The 19,113-nt window shown below is 39.2% G+C and overlaps 1 protein-coding gene across 8 annotated transcripts in view; it reads left to right on the top strand.

Moving 5' to 3' along the window:
* The window catches only part of SCN8A (sodium voltage-gated channel alpha subunit 8), a 191,683-nt gene that overhangs the window by 85,626 nt on the left and 86,944 nt on the right, over positions 1 to 19,113 (top strand). For 5 of the 8 annotated variants that reach the window (XM_070454391.1, XM_070454396.1, XM_070454393.1 and 2 more), the window contains exons 3-6: positions 10,391 to 10,510; positions 12,510 to 12,598; positions 13,444 to 13,572; positions 15,348 to 15,439. In XM_070454391.1, coding sequence (XP_070310492.1) covers positions 10,391 to 10,510; positions 12,510 to 12,598; positions 13,444 to 13,572; positions 15,348 to 15,439 — 430 coding nt within the window. Of the gene's footprint in view, positions 1 to 10,390; positions 10,511 to 12,509; positions 12,599 to 13,443; positions 13,573 to 15,098; positions 15,191 to 15,347; positions 15,440 to 19,113 lie in introns of all 8 variants that reach the window. The other 3 variants (XM_070454397.1, XM_070454394.1, XM_070454392.1) reach the window with 1 other exon arrangement.

Genomic DNA, 19,113 nt, shown 5'->3' with positions numbered 1-19,113 from the left:
TGTTAGCAGTGGCAAAGCTCCTCCAACGTGTGCTTCAAGCCCCACATAGCTAGTTAGAAATGAAAAGCCTGTGCTTTTCAGAAGGCTCATGTTATGCCGGCATGACACATTTATTAATACTCTGTGCCATAACTCGTTAAGAGCTGTTCCACCACTGCTAATGGGCCTTGTACTCACATACATTCAGTGGCTGTTCTTATAAACTGATATTTTCCCCTGGGCCATAAACCACAATTCAATATCAATTTCCCTTTTAACTCATTTACTTCACAAGATCTAATTTAAGACAGATTGGGTAAAATATTATTGGATTTCATGGGTACCAAGTGACTGTTGCTTAAGAAATATTCTCATAAGAATCCAAAGCTAGCTGTCCCTCGCGCTTCTCCTGGGCTTTGAAGGATCTTGTGTTGGAGTACGGGATTGAACAAAGGGTGACTCCCCTTTTCTGGATTCTTACCGGCAGTTTAACGATGATTCAGTTCAGTTCAATCCCTCAGTCATGTCCAACTCTTTGCGACCCCATGGATTGCAGCACACCAGGCCTCCCTGTCTATCACCAATTCCCGGAGTTTACTCAAACTCATGTCCATTGAGTCGGTGATGCCATCCAACCATCTCATCCTCTGTCATCCCCTGCTGAGATTTAAATCAACTATGCGTATAACTTTAAAATGCTTTTGTGTGTATATATATATATATTTTAAATTCAGCCCATCACCAGTCCTCCTTATTTATTCTCTTTTGCATAGTCACTGTTCTGCTCAGAAAAGGTGATAAAAGTAGAGGATCCAGAGTGGGAAAAAGCAGCCTGTGGTACGACACTGCCATGGGACTGCCCATGCTGCCCACTTCTCACATAAGTACAATTGTCAAGATAGTATTGAGCACTGTTGACCCCAGCCTTGACAGTTTCACTCAAAAGAGCAAAATAACTAACTCAGGAGAGTTCCACCAAGATGGAATGTAAGGGAAAGAATAGAATAGTAGGCTTTCTCCTCAAAACTATGGTTTGCCCTTTGTTGCACTTGATTTTGGAAGTAAAAATTGCTCAGTCGTGTCTGATGCTTTGTGACCTCATAGACTATATAGTCCCTGGAATTCTCCAGGCCAGAATAATGGAGTGGGTAGCCTTTCCCTTCTGCAGGGGATCTTCCCAACCCAGGGATCGAACCCAGGGATCTCCCTCATTGCAGCCAGATTCTTTATCAGCTGAGCCACAAGGGAAGCCCAGGAATACTGGAGTGGGTAGCCTATCCCTTCTCCAGGGGATCTTCCTGACCCAGGCATGGAACCAGGGTCTCCTGCATTGCAGGCGGATTCTTTACCACCTGAGCTACTAGGGAAGCCCTTTAAGTAATTGGGGAAAAGTAAAAAAGAAAAAATTAACAATATTCTGTGACGTATGAAAATTTTAGGAAATTAAAGTTTCCTTGTCCGTAAATAAAGTTTTATTGAAGCATAGTCCCTCTTATTTGTTTACATATTGTCTGTAGTTACTTGTGCAACAGCAGTGGCAGAGTTGAGTTGCTGCACCAGGGACTGTATGGTCCATAGAGCCTGTAATATTTGCTATCTGACCCTTTACAAAAAAGATTTGCTGACCCCTGATATATATTATTCTCTCAGATAAGCACTACAAGTCCCAGTGTAAGAGGAGATTCTTAAGCTTTGAGACCTTGTGTTGGTCAAAGCACCGTCTTGCCTTTTGCAAAAGATGATATTTGAAAAACTGCATATAAGTTAAGCATGTGTAAATCTAATTATTTAACAATAAAGTATGCTTCATTATAATACAACTTGCTACTTTAAAGTATGAAGGATTCACCTTCATTTCTGGACATTTAAGAGGTTTATTTCTCTTTGAGCCAAAAAAAGATCTGCTGTTTTTATACTTGATAAAGATAGAGGATATAAATCCTTAGAAAGGAGTGATGGTTAAACTATTCTATATGCAGTATTCAGTATCCAAATTAATTGTGAAATTTCTACTTCACACATAAAATGTCCGTAAGGAAACCTTTATTCCGACAAAACCATCTTTTTAAAATTCACTATAGAGACCTAGTTTCCCTCAGGATCATCAGCATCATTCTTGCCAACGTATCACTGTACTCATTCAGAATCCTAGCTACCTCCTGGTTTTTCTTCAGCCAAGGCCTGGCAACGTCAGTTTCCCAGTGCCTTCCTTTTCTTTCCCCTTACCTCAGCCATGCAAGCATTTGTTCAGTCCTCAAGTAGCATTTACTGAGCACCTGCTCTGCGCGGCCGTGCAGGCTCTGATCCTGAGGCAGGAGATGCCCTCAGCGGTTCCTCTAGACCTGTCTTTCCTTCATGGCCAGGCTAAAAGATGAGAAATCGGGGAGGTGAGAGTTTGTTACTTTAAAAAACTCTGGTGCCCGTCTTCTTCTAAGGGAGGTAGGAGGTTTTGTACAGGCGCGGCCGGGTGCTTTTAGACCCTGGGATGTGGGCCACCACTTCTTTGGTTGTTGCTGAGGCTTTCACGCAGCGACCTCAGGGCCTCAGGTTTCTCATCCACCAGAGACTCTGCGCCCCACACCAGGTTCATTCCCTGTCGTTCTGTTACTGAATTACTTCTCCATCTGGCAAACAAAAGCTGTACAGAGACTCTAAACTTGGCATCATATGTTGCTCCTTGCAGCCTAACCTTTGATAGGTGGTGTCCCTCTCCTGAGATTTTGTGAAATGCACAGAGGATAATAATCCCTCCTTCACACATACTTCATGGGAATATAATGAGGTTGAATGAGGAGGTTATTTAAAAGGCTTGACATTTTCTTGGAGGGGGTTGTTATAGAAACGCAGAGGAATACAAGTACTTCAGAGAAGAGATTTCAGGAAAGTCCAGGGCTCTTTAGTTTTTATTTTTTTGATTTATGAAGTATGATAACACATTTACAGGAGACTTGGGAAATACAGAACAAAGTTACACATAGTTCCACTATATATTACAATTATTTTTTAAGTGGGTAAATTGAGATTTTAGGTTGGAGTTTCACTATCAAACTCTCAAAAATTAATAGAATGAATATACAGAGAAGTAGAAAGATATAGTAGACCTGAAAAGCACTGTGAATCAATTCAACATAATTAAGATTTATACAATTTTCACTCAACAGTAGGACACAAATTCTATTCAAGCAAACTAGGAGACACTGGAATATATTCAGGGACATAAAATAAGGTGCAAAAACTTCAGGGTCTAAAGGTATTGAAATCATACAGAGTGTGTTCTCTTATCATTGTAGAATTATGATAGAAATCAATATCAAAAGAAATTTGAAAATAACCCACATATTTTCAAGTGCAGTGTGACATTTACCAAGAGAGATCTTCAACTTAGCCATCATAAGTCTCAATAAAATTGACTGAAAAAAACACAGAGTGATTGCAGAGAAGGAAGCATTTAAATGAGAAAATTAGTATCAAAATGAGAAATTAATATTAAAGATACTTTAAACAAAATCCCATATATTTGGAAATTAAATATCCACTTTTAAATGATGGTGTGTCTAAGAAGCCATAATAAGGAAAATTAGAAAAAAAATTGTAATAGAATAAAAATGAAAAGAGAATTTACCAGAATTTGCTGTATGCTGCTGAAGCTGCTTAATGCAAGTAAATACAGTGTGGAGTCTTGAATAGGTATGAAAACAACGGACACTAGCATAAAATTGTGAAATTTGAGCAAAATTTGTACTGTTGTTAATAATGCTATATCAGTTGTTAACTTACTGTGTGTGTTTACAGCATAGTATTTCTTTATATTCTCAGAATTGGATTAGAAGTTTCAAGCAGGGCTCTTTGTACCTTCAAGAGGCCAAAATATGGAAGAGCTAGACTCGGCCCTGGACCTCTTTCAGCCTGACCCCAAGCCTACTACTTCCTCTTGCTTTTAGGATTAAGTTTTCCCTGCAGTTATCACCACCACCGCCTGCCCCCGCCACCCCCACCCGCTGCCTGGGGCCAGTACCTTCTAGTACAGGGAGAATATGATCTCAGTGCTATCTCTGCACTGAGGCTGCTTCATCGAGCATTTCCAGAATGCATATGGCTCAACACCAGCACCGCTTTTCTATCGTGGAGAAAGTGGTGTGACTCTGCCAGGAACGGAAAGAATAGAAGATGAGAGGACAGGAACTTTTAAAAAATCTGCCAGCCAGTGTGTATTGGGAGTACTTGGATTGAGCATTATATTGAAACTGTGGGAGGAAGTGTGAGGTTGTTTCCTGCTCTCCAAGAGCTTGAAACCTAGTAGAAGTGGAGGGTGGAGGGGAGGGTACAAAAAGAACTTGGAGAATAAGGAAAGACAGAAACTCTGAGTGTAACAGGAGTTCAGGAAAGGGGGAGGTCAGAGGAATTGCAAATTTATCATAAAAAAGTGGGACCTTGGGCTTCCCTGGTGGTCTGGTGATTGAGAATCTGCCTGCCAGTGCAAGGGACACGGGTTCCATCCCTGGTCTGGGAAGATCCCACACGCAGCAGAGCAGCTAAGCCTGTGTGCCACTAGCACTGAGCCTGCGAGCTGCCACTACTGAAGCCTGTGTGCCGTTGAGTCCATGCTCTGCAACAGGAGCACGAGAAGCCTGCTCACCGCAACGAAGAGGAGCCCCTACTTGCCATCACTGGAGAGCCCTGTGTGCAGCAAAGAAGACCCAGTGCAGCCAAAAATAAACAAACAAACAAGTCTTGTGTTTAAAAAAAGGGGGACCTCAGTACCAAATTCAAAGTAACATTGACCTCTGTGGGAAGGAAGAGGACGTAGTTGGATAGGGCTGCGGAAAGAAACCATATTGATAAGGTGTTATTTCCGAGGCTAACTGATGGATAGAGAGATGTTTGTGGTGTCATTCTGTAGACTTTTTAACATGTCTTACGCCTCTCGTATGGTTCGTTTTTGTGGTATTTTTGTTTTCATTGAGATAATAGTTCACATGCTAGAAAATCCACCATTTTAACATGTACAGTTCATGGGCTTTTTACGTACTAGTTTATGAAGCCATCGTCACTTTCTAATTTCAGAACATTTTCATCACCCTAAAGAGACCCACTGGCTTCCCTGGTGACTCAGTGGTAAAGAACCCACCTGCCAATGCAGGTGACGTGGGTTTGATCCTGAGTCACAGGGTCCCCTGCAGAAGGAAATCGCAACCCACTCCAGTATTCTTGCCTGGAGAGTCCCATGGACAAGAGGAGCTGGTGGGCTACACAGTCCATAGGGTCATGACATGTCACACGTGACTTGTCTACCAAACAGCCACAAGAGACCCATTATCTAGGAGTTCCTAATCCCCTCTCCATCCAATCCTAGGCTAACCAATTTTCTATCAGGATTTGCCTATTCTAGACATTCCATATAAATGGAATCCTACAGTATGTGGCCTTTTGTGTTTGAACTCTTTTCAAGGTTTTTCAAGTTTCACTCATGTTGTAGCATGTATAAATACTTAACTTCTCTTCCTTTCTTTTTTTCTTTGCCCAGATGTCTTTATTTTTCAAAAAGGTCCTTAACTCTTTCTGAAGTTTCAAATGGGTTAGGAAACACTTTTAGCTATTGCTATTCTTAATTCTATTATTTGGTTTGGAATAAAATTGATTTTTAAAATTTATCAATAACACCTTACTGTTCACTTTCAAGGTGATAATATACAGTTGACCCTTGAACGACACAGGCATGAAGGACCCAGTCGAAAATCCACCTGTAACTATAGGCAGCCCTCTGCATGTGTGGTGCCCTCACGCCTCGGTCCCTTAGAGCTTATGGTTCGTTTGTATCTGTGCTTCCGCAGCGGCAGAGTCCACTGTCTGTGGATAATATAGCACTGCAGGATTTCCTGTTGAAAAAAAAATCCATATACAGGTGGACCTGCGCCATTCAAACCCATGTTGTTCAAGAGTCAACTGTATATATTTTTATTGTGATAAACTATTGTGATAAACTATATATAACACACAATTTACCATTTTAACCTTTCTTAAGGGCACTATTCGATGGTATTAAATATATCCACCATGTTGTACAACCTTTGTCGCCATCCATTTCCACAGCTTTTTCATCATCTCAAACAGAAACTTATACCCATTAAAAAATAACTCTCCATTCCTCCTGCCTAAAGCCCCTTATAAACTCTCTTCTACTTTCTGTCTGTATGTATTTGCTAATTCTAGGTACCTCATATAAGCGGAATCATATAATGTCAGTCCTTTTGTGTCTGGCTTATTTCACTTAGCCTAATGTCTTCTAGGTTCATCTATGTTTAGCATATGTCAGAATTTCAACCCTTTTAAGACTGGATACTACCCCATCATATGGATATATACTACATTTTGTTTACGTTTTTGTCAGTTGATGGGTTGCTTCCACTTTTGCAGTATTTTGATGCTTTTATGAACATCCATGTATTCATTTTTGTATTAACCTGTTTTCAGTTTTCCTGGGTGTATAGCTAGGAATGGAATTGCTAGGTCATATGGTATCTCAGTGTTTAACTTTTGAGGAACTGTCAGCTGAACCATTTTCCATTCCTACCAATAATATATGAGAGTTCCAGTTTCTTTATATTCTTGCCAACATTTGTTATTTTCCATGTTCTTTTAAAAAATTATTACCATTCTAATGGGTGTAAAGTGGTATCTCATTGTGGTTTTATTTGCATTTCTCTAGTGACTAATAATATTGAGTGTCTTTTCACCTGCTTATTAGCTGTTTGTATATCTGCTTTGTAGAAATGTCTATTCAGATCCTTGCCCATTTTTAACTTGGATTGTTTGTCTCTTTACTGAGTTGTAGGTGTTTTTGTAATCTAGTCTGGCTGCAAAACCCTTATTAGATACATGATTTGCAAATATTTTCACCCATTCTTTGGGTTGTCTTTTCACTTTCCTAATAGTGTATTTGTTGCACAGAAGTTTTCAATTTTGATGAAGTTCAATTTAATCTGTTTTTTCCTTGGTTGCTTGTGCTTTCGGTGTCCCATCTATGACACTGTTGCCTAATCCAAAGGTAAAAAGATTTACACCTGTATTTTCTTCACTGAGTTTTATAGTTTTAACCTTTACATTTAGGTTTTTTATCCATTTTGAGTTAATTTTCACATTGGGTGTGAGATAGAGGTTCAGATTCATTCTTTTGCATCTGTTTGTCCCACTACCATTTATTGAAGACTGTTCTTTCCCCCTTTGGATTGTCTTGACATGCTTGTCAAAAATCAGTTGACTATAGATGTGTGGGTTTATTTCTGGACTCTCAGTTCTATCCTGTTGATGTGTTTGGCTATTTTATGGTATTATGTTAGTACCAGTTTTGATTATTATAGCTTTGTTGTAAGTTTAAAAATGCAGCAGTGTGAGTCCTCAACTTTGTTTTTTTTTTTTTTCAGGATCGTAATTTGGTTCCCTTAAATTTCTATACAGATCTTAGGATCATCTTGTTAATTTCTGCCAAAAAAGGAAGTTGAAATTTTGAGAGATTGCACTGAACCATAGCAATATTAAGCCTTGCAGTCCGTGAGCATCAGATGTCTTTCCATTTATTTATTTTTTTCCCGCGTTTCTTTTACTGATGTTTTATAGTTTTCAGTGTATAGCTCTTATACTTCTTTTGTTAAATTTATTCCTATGTGTTTTATTTTTTTTGGATGCTCTTGTAATGGCATTGTATTCTTAATTTCATTTTCAGATTGTTTTCTCCTAGTGTATAGAAATGTAACTGATATTTATATGTTGCTTTTATGTCTTAGAACCTTACTGAACTTGTTAATGAGCTCTGTTTTGTGTTTATGTCTTCCTTAGGGTTTTCCATATAAGAGCTTATTTCATCTGCAATTAGAAATAGTTTTACTTGCTTAATTGCCTTGTCTAGAACATCTAGTACAATGTTGAATGAAAGTGATGAGAGTGGAATTTTTGTCTTATTCCTGGTCTTAAGGAGAAAGTTTTTAGTCTTTTAACATTAAATATGATGATAGCTGTGGATTTTTCATAGATGCCCTTAATCAGGTTAAGGACATTCTGTTCTATTACTAGTTTGCTGTGTATTTTATTATGAAAGAATTTTGGATTTTGTCAAGTGCTTTTGATGCCTCTCTTGTGATGATCATGCAGTAATTCTCCTTTATTTTATTAATATGTTGTATTACATTGGCTTTCATATGTTAAGTTATCTTTGTATTTCTGGGATAAATCCCATTTGGTGGTGTGTAATCCTTTTTTTATATGCTGCCAGATACTGTTTGCTGGTATTTTGTTGAGGTTTTTGTGTTTATATTCATAAGGGATATTAGTCTATAGTTTTCTTTTCTTTAAATGTCTCTGTCTGGTTTTGTATCAAGGCAATACTGGCCTTAAAGAATGAGTTGGAAAGTGTGTCCTTTTCTCCTATTTTTTGGAAGAATTTATGAAGGACTGATATTAATTCTTTAAACGTTTGGAGGAACTCATCAGAGAAGCCATCTGGCCCTGGGTTTTTCTTTGTGGGGGTTCATTTTTTTAATGCAAGGTGCAGAAGAGTATTTATAGTACAGTTGAAGGGAGGGTAAGGGAGGGAGAGAAGAGTCTTTTTAAAGCAGTATCTGTGTGTTTCTGTATTAATACAGAAAAGTTTTGAAAAGATCCATAAGAAAAGATGATACACAGGCAAAGGTTATCATTGAGTAATGAGATGGAACTTGTCTCCTGTTCCTTTTTTTTATGATTGTGAACATGTACTACTTTAAATTAAAGGACAAAACAAAAGGAAATGCCTACTTAAAAGGGCCAGCATTTGACCATGTGCTTTTTCATCTGCATGGTTAGATGCAGGGCTGAGTACTTGCCTCTGGCCTGTGTCCTTAGGACCTCAGTCTAGTAGGCCCTGCATCTCCAGCTCCACAGTTTGCTGTTCCCCCTCTCTTTAAACCTCCAGCAATGCTGAATTACTTATCAGCTCTCTGAAAACACCCCCAGTTTTGAGCTACTGTGCCTTTGTAATCCTATGCTAACCCTTTCCCCTTTATCTGCCCAATTAATCTCTCTGAATTGGCACTTATCTTTTAAAACCCCTTCCAAATGTTTAGTAACCTGCCTTTGTGAATACCTCCCACCTCCCAGCTCACTCCCCTCCCTTGAATTGCCCATCCAATGGGAAAGTAAAAAGCTCTTTCTTCTGCTGCCTCTCATACATTACGTATATTTTTGTTATTGAATTTTATGTTTATTATTATTAGTTCACATATATGTCTTCCCTTAAAGTACAGTTTTATTCAAGCTCGTATCCAAGAAGCTTAGCACAATGCTTGGCACAAAACAGATGCTCCAAAATATTTAAATTGAATTCATACAACAGGAAAAGGCATCTGAGTAGGATGGGCAGTGAGAGCCAAGGCCAAAGTTTGAATTCCTATAACCTGTTCTGGTTTGGCACGACAGGAGGATTTATGCTTGGAATGTAGTTGAATGAATTTGGCAAGGCTGATAATGGAGGTTCTTAAAAGCTAAGTAGAATAGACTTGGTAGGTAAATATCGACAAGATGAATAACTCCTCTCACCTCCTTGAGTCTTTGCTCAAATCTCTCTCCTCAGTAGGCTTACCCTGATCACCTGAGAGGGATGGACCAAGAGCTTGGGGTTGATAGATGCAAACTATTACATTTAGAATGGATGAACAACAAGGTCCTAATGTATAGCACAGGGAACAACATCCAATCCCCTGGTATAAACCATAATGGAAAAGAATGTATATATGTGTATAATTGAGTCACCTTGATGTTACAGCAGAGATTGGCATAACATTTCAATTAAAAAATGAAACATTCACCCATACTCTGACACCTGCACTCTCAAGTTGCCTTTCCCTGATATTCCTCCTTTTCCGACAGCATGTATCACATTTGATATAATTTACTTACTCATTAGGTTTTTTATTTATTGTCTGTCTCCCCTCTTAGAACATAAGCTCCTCTCACTAGGGTGGCCTTGTTCACCGATCCTTCCCAAGCACCTGGAACATTGCCTGGCACATGGTTGGCACTCAGTAATTATTTGTTGAGTGAATGAATCCTAAATTAATAAACTTCAGAATCTTGTCCAGAGCAGGCACAGGCAGCTTAGGTATAGTTGACATGGCTTGTTTCTGAAAGAAAAGTGTGATCTTTGAAACTGCTAAGATAGTGTCATCTATTTGTAATGTAATCTGGAGCAGTGCAAGGAAGGGAGGTGAGGGAAAGCGGTTTCTCTTGCCTTAGTACATTGCCTTAAGCTTTGTTTCCTTAGACACCAAATTGGGAAGTAAAACATAAGTCCATTTGAGTTTATTTCTTGCCTTGAAAAATGTTATTTCGTGTGGTGATTAATTCCTGTGCTTTAATAATTTCTCTCTTTCTTTCTCCACAGACCTTTGTAGTATTAAACAGAGGGAAAACTCTCTTCAGATTTAGTGCCACGCCTGCCTTGTACATTTTAAGTCCTTTTAACCTGATAAGAAGAATAGCTATTAAAATTTTGATACATTCATATCCTTTTCTGCAAATGTGGAGTGAATGTAGCCATTGTGTGTTCATTGGTATGTGTTTCTGAATGTCCAGCACCTAATTGTATATTAACTATTTTATCATTGATGTAGATGACTATTCCTCCAGTCAGAACTTCTGCTAAACCCTTAGCTGAGCTTCAGCAGGTTTCTTTTTTCTTAGGATGATATCACGGGAATCTGGAATTTTCTGGGTATCATTAAGAGGGACAAGTTAAGATGGTAACTTTACTGAAGTCTTAATTTTTAAAGCACTCAGACTTTAGTAATTTCATAACAAGTTGTATTATTCAGCTTTTTACATATTAAAGCCCATATTAGAATTTTTGAAAAGCTACTATAAATAATTGAGCAAGTGTTTTAGAGATCTGCTTTGATTTCTTAAACCACAAACTTAGGAAGTAAGATAATGTCTCAGATTAAATGGCCTCTTTGGTGCACAGGTTTAGATCTAGATTGCAGGATTGATATGAATTTTTTATATATATTTTTGCCCCCCTTAAAAGAAAATGCCAGTTTACTCATGCGGTTTGACTTTGCATCTCCTTAATATAGGAGAGCGTATGACAGATGAAGAATTACGTGATGGGTTTAGCAACTTCACTTAGTAACTTTAAACCTTCATGGTTGGTATTTAATTTGACGATACTTAGTCCCATGCTTCAGAGTTTTGTATCCTCCAAGTAGGATGAAGAAACCAGCAGTTGCTGCTTCATAAACAGGTTTGTTAAGCTTTTGCACCTTTTGTTTTTGTTAAGAATTTAGCAACCTGATCTGGAATTTGTGGGTTTTATAAGCAACATAGTTCTGAAATCTAAAGATTTATAAGAAAATAAATAATTCACAATGGACTCCTTCCTTTCTTGTTGGATCAGGGGATGATGTTTTTTTCTATTCTAACCAGAACATGTTATTATTCCCTGAAGAAAAATCCAGCTGTGGGAAGAGAAAAATCCAGCTGTAAGAAGTGTTCTAAAACTCCACTAATAGAATGAAGGTAGTGAATGCCATCAGCAAGAGAGAGTGAATTAGTAACAAATGAGATATGACTTCTGTGCAGGTTAAGTAACTCGTATTGATCTAAAGCAGTTTATTTCTTCTCAGTAGATAAGAATATGGAGAGGGAAATGGCAACCTAGTCCAGTATTCTTGCCTGGAAAATCCCATGGACAGAGGAGCCTGGTGGGCTATAGTCCATGGGGTTGCAAGAGTCGGATATGACCTAGTGACTAAGCCAGACAAGAACAAGAAGGGCTGAGCAAGATCTTGGATGGAATTGAAATGGCAGCAAAATGATTTGCTACCCATAAACATTCCTGGACACTCTCAGAAAGATCAGGTGAATTTGCCTCATTACCTAATTCTTAGGAGTACGGTGGTATAGATGTCCTTAAAATCCTTACCCAGTCCTTACCACAACTGGTTTCCCGAATTTGACAGATTCAGCAGACATTAACTGTTGCTTTGCCCTGCAAGGACACAGCCCTTTGAAGGGCTATGGAAAAAAAGTAACCTGTTAAATACATGAACATTTTCAAATAATTGGTAATGCAAGATAATTAACAATAAATGACTCCTCAATAACATAGATAGATTTAATTTGTTTTTCTCATCCAATGACTTTGGCATCTGGCAGACTGCAAGATTTCTGGTTACTGGGCAAAAAGGTATTTAGAGGCATAAATGGTAAGAAGGAAAAATGTTTATCCAAAAGAACAATGACAGCCCTTTTGAAAAAAAGAGTGACCATCCTGCTGTGTCCACTCACATTCTCTGGCTGGGTGTGGATACATATGGTGGCACTCATATGGTTCATGGTGGTGGCCACAGTTTTCATTATCACCTTGCCTTTTCCTCCTTTGTGCTTTGTTTCCTTTCAGGTTACTGATTTTAATTCTAATGATACTTAATGTGAAATGTATTTGCTTCCTGAGGATAAAAGCAGGCCAGATTTTGTATATTCTGCCTTGACTCTTTTTTACAGTATTTAGCATGATCATTATGTGCACTATTTTGACCAACTGTGTATTCATGACTTTTAGTAACCCTCCTGACTGGTCGAAGAATGTGGAGTAAGTAGCTCATGTATTTATTTTTCTGCTTGCTTGTTTTAAATATATCTAGTCACTGCATCTTGCACTGCACAGCTTATCCATCAAGGAAGAAAATCATTTGCCCACTTTTCATGTGACAGAGATGGATGAGGATACATGTGGAATTTAGGAAATATCCTTAAACATCAACTCTGGAAGTTATTATTTCTAGGTTATTACCCATTTTTTATTTCACTGGGTGAGGATACATCTGCAATTTAAGAAGTAAGTATCCTTAGGAATCAACTCTGGAAATTATTGTTTCTCGATTATTGCCCACATTTTATTTCACGGAGTGGGTGAGGATACATGTGGAATTGAAGAAATATCCTTAGAAATCAACTCTAGAAAGAGAAAGCCTGCCGTGGAAGTGACGACTCACCGCCTCTGCCCTTTCCTATGGTAGCCTGTGTTAGCCAAAGCTTTAACTGGCCCATCACCGTCTTCTACCCTCAATTCCTGATGATACTGCCTTTTTCTCCAGCTTTAGCCTTCCTTTTCGTGTTGTTTCAAGTGAAAATTGGCTCTGAGGCCTCCTTTCCTGGTTCAAAATGATCATGTGCTAGGTGGCAGTACAGAGCTATTCCTTTGTGATGCCCTTCAGGACCCAGTGCCACAGTCCAACTTTCTTGGTTTGTGCATTTCAGTAATTTTCATTAGATGCATCCCTTTCTCTTCCTCACTTCCTTTCTGCTGCATCAGTTGTGTACTTTCTGTTTTGTCTCTGTTAGTGAGGCTGCATGTCAGCAAGTGCTCTCTTAGAAGGTTCATTTAAAGTTCCTTTCTGTTTAGAAATTGCCTCAAGCTATCCATTTTTTCGACAGGTACACGTTCACAGGGATTTATACATTTGAATCACTAGTGAAAATCATTGCAAGAGGTTTCTGCATAGATGGCTTTACCTTTTTACGGGATCCATGGAACTGGTTAGATTTCAGTGTCATCATGATGGCGTAAGTTCTCTGCTTACTTTATTGCTGTTCTGGATGTGATTGTATGTGTGTGGTTGTACCCTTGGGGGTGTTTGTATGACAGTGTAAGTGTGAGTTTATGGGTTTAGTTGTGTGAGGAATTAAAGGATAACCACGTAAATTGGTATGGACATATGTCTGATTCTTATGAAGGCCTCTTGGGGTTCAGGCAGAGACAGGGTGTACATATGGGAGAGGATGAGCAGATGGGAGCAAAAGTAGCAAGTGATTTTCTATTGCAACTCCCTATATTTTGTTTCCCCCTATAACATTGACCAGGGTATACACAGTTATCACTAGGAGGCCTTGGTGAAGACTTCATATTTTTTAGGTGTAAATCTTAGGCTGAAACTCAGTTTCCTGGGTATATTATGTTATATGTAATTTCTTGAGGCTGTCCAGATGTTACAGAATTCAGAACACATTTTAGAGTCAACGCATAAGTATCCAATCTGCTCATTTCCTAAAGAATTGCTGACCAGAGCTTCAAACTATTATTACTTGGGATCAGTGTAACTCCACATTGGCATGCTAGCTGTTCTATGTAATTAGTGTTGTTTTAACAATGAAAATGCATCTCTTCGGGAAACTTAGATGGTGATAGAAGAGGTGTAGCAGACTTTATTTGCATTTTCATGTTGGGGAAAGTGTTTTGTGGTTTGGTAGGGGGTGAAGGTATAGTGTAGATTGTGTGTGTGTATGTGTGCACGCAGATGTGTAAGAGATTGGGTGCATTTGTATATGTTTGGATCTGAGCATCTGATACAAAGATGTATTTCAACTATAAAGTGTGAATGAATGATATACACTGAACATTTGAAACTGGAACTTTGACTTTCTGTTATATTAAGAAAATTTCTAGCTTTCCAGCGTTATGAATACACTGGTGTGTGTCCTTGCTAGGCACAGAGCTGGTGATTAAATCAACACTTAACAGAATATTGGCTCTGATCCCATGATCTGTGTTTTTCCTGTATGTCACAAGCTAAAACTTCATATGTGGGCATGACTACAATGATATGCAGACAACTCTTGGATAAGTCATATATGCAGAGATTTAGGCATTTTTTCCATTGTCAGCTAGGAAGTTATTTTAATGTAGATTTGTTTATATGGGGCTCCTGCTGCAGAAATCTGTCTCCTTTTCCTAAGAAATTGTTCACAAAACTTGGAGACATAAGCCTTTGAATACCTCCTGGCCTTCCTTTTAACTGGAAAAAGAGAATGGACTAAGAGTAGTCATTCTGATTGGGATCTGCACATCATGATGCTGCGTGAGAAAGCCCCAGGAGCCTTCTGGTGGTATCACTTCTTTCAAATACACTTTGGATTTCTCCTTGCCCAACTGAAAAAAATAAAATGTGTTCCTTAAATGCTTATATTTGAAACTTTTCTTTTTCAAGGAAAAAAATGAAATCATATCTTGCTTATAAGACCCTTTCTTACCCCTATTCTCAAACCCTCGCCCAGTGGTACCATTACAAGTTAACTTTGGTTTGATTCTGCAGGTATATAACAGAGTTTGTAAACCTAGGCAATGTTTCAGCTCTACGCACTTTCAGGGTTCTGAGGGCTTTGAAAACTATTTCGGTAATCCCAGGTAAGATGGCCCGGGGTTGGTGTTAGGTGTTGGGTTAGGGCCCTGACGTGACGTATTGTACTTTTTGTTTTGTTGTGGTTTCGTTTTTTTTCCTTTGGTGTTTGTGTTTGTGTCCGTGTTTGTCATTTGTGTCTGTGCGTGACCTCCCTTACTACAGATATGTGACAGAGTTTGTGGACCTGGGCAATGTCTCAGCGCTGAGAACATTCAGGGTTCTCCGAGCTTTGAAAACTATCTCTGTAATTCCAGGTGAGAAAATTTAAACACCAAACTGACTTTGCCTCATCTCCTCTTATCTCCTCCATTTGCTCTGTCCACCACATCCTGAAGCAGCATCAGCACAGCTGAGATGGCCTTGCATTTCGCATGTTTTTCCCAGGAGATGTTCTCTGGAATGGCTCTTTGGTCCTTAAGCCAAAGTTGCTCTGACAGTGCTTGCAAGGCATGCAACCCCCATTCCATCCATGCTCTGAAAAAGCACGTGCTTAAGAGTCACTTGGATCTTAAGATACCTGAAAAAATTGTCACGGAGCTAGCTGTCTGTTTGAATATGAATCATTTGCTTCCTGGCCTCGTGGAATTACAGTAATTTTAACATTCACCGTCATTCCATTGCTTGTGATTTCCAGGCTTCCTGTCGCATGGTTTGCTGATGGGATGTTATTCGAAGAATTGCACTTTTACTGTTACTGTGTTAATGGAATTATTTAATCACAGAAGAACCCTTATCCCATTGACTAGTCCAGTGTTCCAGATAAATTTAAGAGCCTTGGTGTTAGTGACCTGAACTTTGATAATCACTGTATATCACATACTGTTGCTGTCTAATTCACTAGAATAAGAACCAGTAGATATCTACTACATATATATTCAGAAACCATTCTCAGACATAAATCCCAATGAAAGCTTATGTGGGTGCCATTAAAAAAAAAAAAGTCAAAGGTAAGATAAGATACATCAAAGCACATGGGCAAACAAAAAAGTACAGTACTTTTACAAGGAAAAAAAAAGTAATCGGGGCTAGTTGAGAGGTAGTTGATTGACAGTCTTTACATTTTTTGCCTCTTTTTCTTGATTCTGATTGAGCTAGCCCAATAGTTCTTAACCTTTTGAAGGTTTTGTATCCTTTTGAGAACCAGGTGAAATTTCATAGGCACCGCCTCCCCAGCAAAACCCATCGATGGCCCCCTGAGGTTGAGATCTATTAATTTAATTCAAATCCTTGCTGCTCGTTAATAACTATCTTTCAGAAGACCAGTCTTAAAATCTGGAAGGAAAAATATTTTAGTTAGTAGGCTAACTAACATGGCAGAAACATGGCAGAAGTCTAGACTGTGTTGTTGCTGGTTGGACTTTGGTTGTATTCAGGAGTTTTTAGGGAAGGAAGACTCCCAAGAGGCCAGGCTTTCCGCTGCAGCTTTGTAGAAACAGGGACATGAAGAACAGAGGCATCCTATTCCTGGCATCACATGGCTCTTCTGTGGCTGCACCAAAAATACTCTTCTTTTCTCCTTTTCAACGTTATCTAGATATCAAATGCAGAGAGAGGGAAGTACAGAGGTAGAATTCTGCTGACTGAGAACCTCAGGGAGGTGAATCTCAGTTTCTCCACTTACAAACATGAGCCATGAAGTGGGCCCGTAAATTATGGCCCTATTGAGAATGAATTACTTTATTTTTAGCAATGGTAGCTTACTCCTTGTCAACCAGAGGCTAGATGTCAGTGGAGTATATTCTTTTTTTTTTTATATGAACCATCTTCAAGGTCTTTATTGTATTTGTTACAATATTGCCTCTGTTTTATGGGTTGATTTTTTGGCAGCCAGGCATGTAGGATCTTAGCTCCTTGACCAGGGATTGAACTCACACCCCACACACGGGAAGGCAAAGTCCCAACCACTGGATCATCAGGGAAGTCCCCTATAGTATATTCTTATTGGCAAAAAACTATAACTGTGACTTGTCAAAGTTTAGTTCTTAGCCATTTTATTAATAAATCCCTTTGACAGAAAATCCAGCTCATTCTCTAGGTGCCTTTATGAAGCTTGTTGATGGCAGCCTAACCCTTAAGCAGGCCTTGTCTTTCTTTTTTTCTTTTTGTAACACATCTGTCCCACCAAGTCTTTACTGTCGTTTTTCCTTTGGTCTCTTTCCTCCTCTGGCCTCTTTTAAATATGATGCCATGTTTTCTACTCACTTCCCCCAGTGTACTCCGCAAGGCATCTGTCCCTTTATGTTCTTGTGATCTCAAAACTTCTCTTCCAGAACTAAATTGGAAAGCTGTGCTCTCCTCACTAACTAGGGCAGCAGATGCTATCTCTGCTCCAGCTCTTAGCCTCTGTCTCTGTCTCTGCTGTATGATTAACTTCTGACCACAGCATTTCTGCAAGATAACTCTGACTGATGGCATGTTATTTATCCTTAATGCTCTAGTTTTATAGGTATATATTAATGTCTAGTTTTGCATTCTGTATTATAAATATATATCTATAAACACAGTGCCTGGCCTGTAATAGTCCTCTATAAATGATTTTAGCAGTAGCAATTATAAAGAAGAAACCTAAACCCAAAGAAAGAGTTTGTGTGAAGATTTAGACACCAACTTTGCAGTTTAAAATAAATTATTGGATTCCCATTTCTAGAAGCACCTCCTAGTTGAGCTAGCTTTGGGGGGGTTTTGACAATAACTTTAAGGGATAATAAAGTCAATGATACAGTCAGTTCTTAAAGTGTGACTTTCTATCCCAAGTTCTTTTGCTCCCTATTCTACTTGTGGAGGGCTGTTGCCCTGTGCCTACCTGCCTGTTATCCAGGTCTCCTTCCACGGTGGGGAACCTCAGTCTGAGTCAGTGGAGCTGAGCCGTCTCTTGATTGGAAATTGGAGTCACTTTGACTCCGCAGTCACAGAGCAGGGCCATAGCTACCTCTGAATAAAAGCTGTTGCTTTACATACCAAGTTTTCTCATCGGCCACTTCACTGGAATTGTCACTTTCTTTGCCTTCTGCTCCCAGTTTGATGGTAGGCTTTTGCCGAAGCTGCCAAAAACAGAAGTGAGATCTACCACAGAACTGACAAGGGACCTGTAAAATCTCACAGAGTTCTCAACTCCCTTTTTGAGAGTTTTTTCCTTTCCTAGAGCACTTACCCTGCCCACCTGGGCTGATGTTGTCCTCCCTCTTAGCATCTTCGGTAGATAGTCTGGATGTGTCAGGGCAGCCAGAACTTCCTGAAGATTGGAGAGTACAGTGTATCAGTTAGCTCCAGCCTTTTATACAGGATGCTTCAATTTAGACCCTTCTTGTGGCTTAGAAAAGAGTGAACTCACATTCTGATCTCTTTATTTGCTGACTCAAGACTTGGATACCTATCATTCATGATTTCCCTTTGCTTCAGAGGACTCGACTTGAAGCTTCAACAGTGCCACGCGAACTATGCTAAAGGGACCAGTTACAGGAAAAGACCCTTTGAAAATTTCTTTTGCTCTGGAACTTGCCAGATTCAACTTGACATTGAAATATTCTGTATAGAAAGCTGTATGTCTTAAAACTTTGTTTTTACTTTGTATGTATCTGGGTACAAAAGGAACTTCTTAGTGACTGTCAGAAGTTTCATCCCCTGCGGGCTTTGGCCACATGCCCCAGGACTGACATGCCCCCAAGATAGGGTGGGCATCTTAAAGTGGGTGTCTGAGTTTCCTTAGAGGGTAGCACTTACGGGTGTAAATAAAACTCGTTGGGAGGGCCTCGCTGTTGGTCCATTTTCATTTCCATCATCATTGAAATGACCTCTGAAAGCACTCCTTCTGTTCACCATTTTGCTCTCTTTAGAGCTGTAATTTCTTGATTATTTTTCTCTTGGGTTTGATATTTCTCTGCTTTCATTTCTGTTACCTTCTCTCTCTCTTTACTTGTGGTATCAGATA

Source organism: Odocoileus virginianus, chromosome 24 (genome assembly GCF_023699985.2).
Source record: "Odocoileus virginianus isolate 20LAN1187 ecotype Illinois chromosome 24, Ovbor_1.2, whole genome shotgun sequence".
Lineage (NCBI taxonomy): Eukaryota > Metazoa > Chordata > Mammalia > Artiodactyla > Cervidae > Odocoileus > Odocoileus virginianus.
Note: the sequence above shows the minus strand (reverse complement) of the source record. Positions and strands in the feature narration are given on the sequence as shown.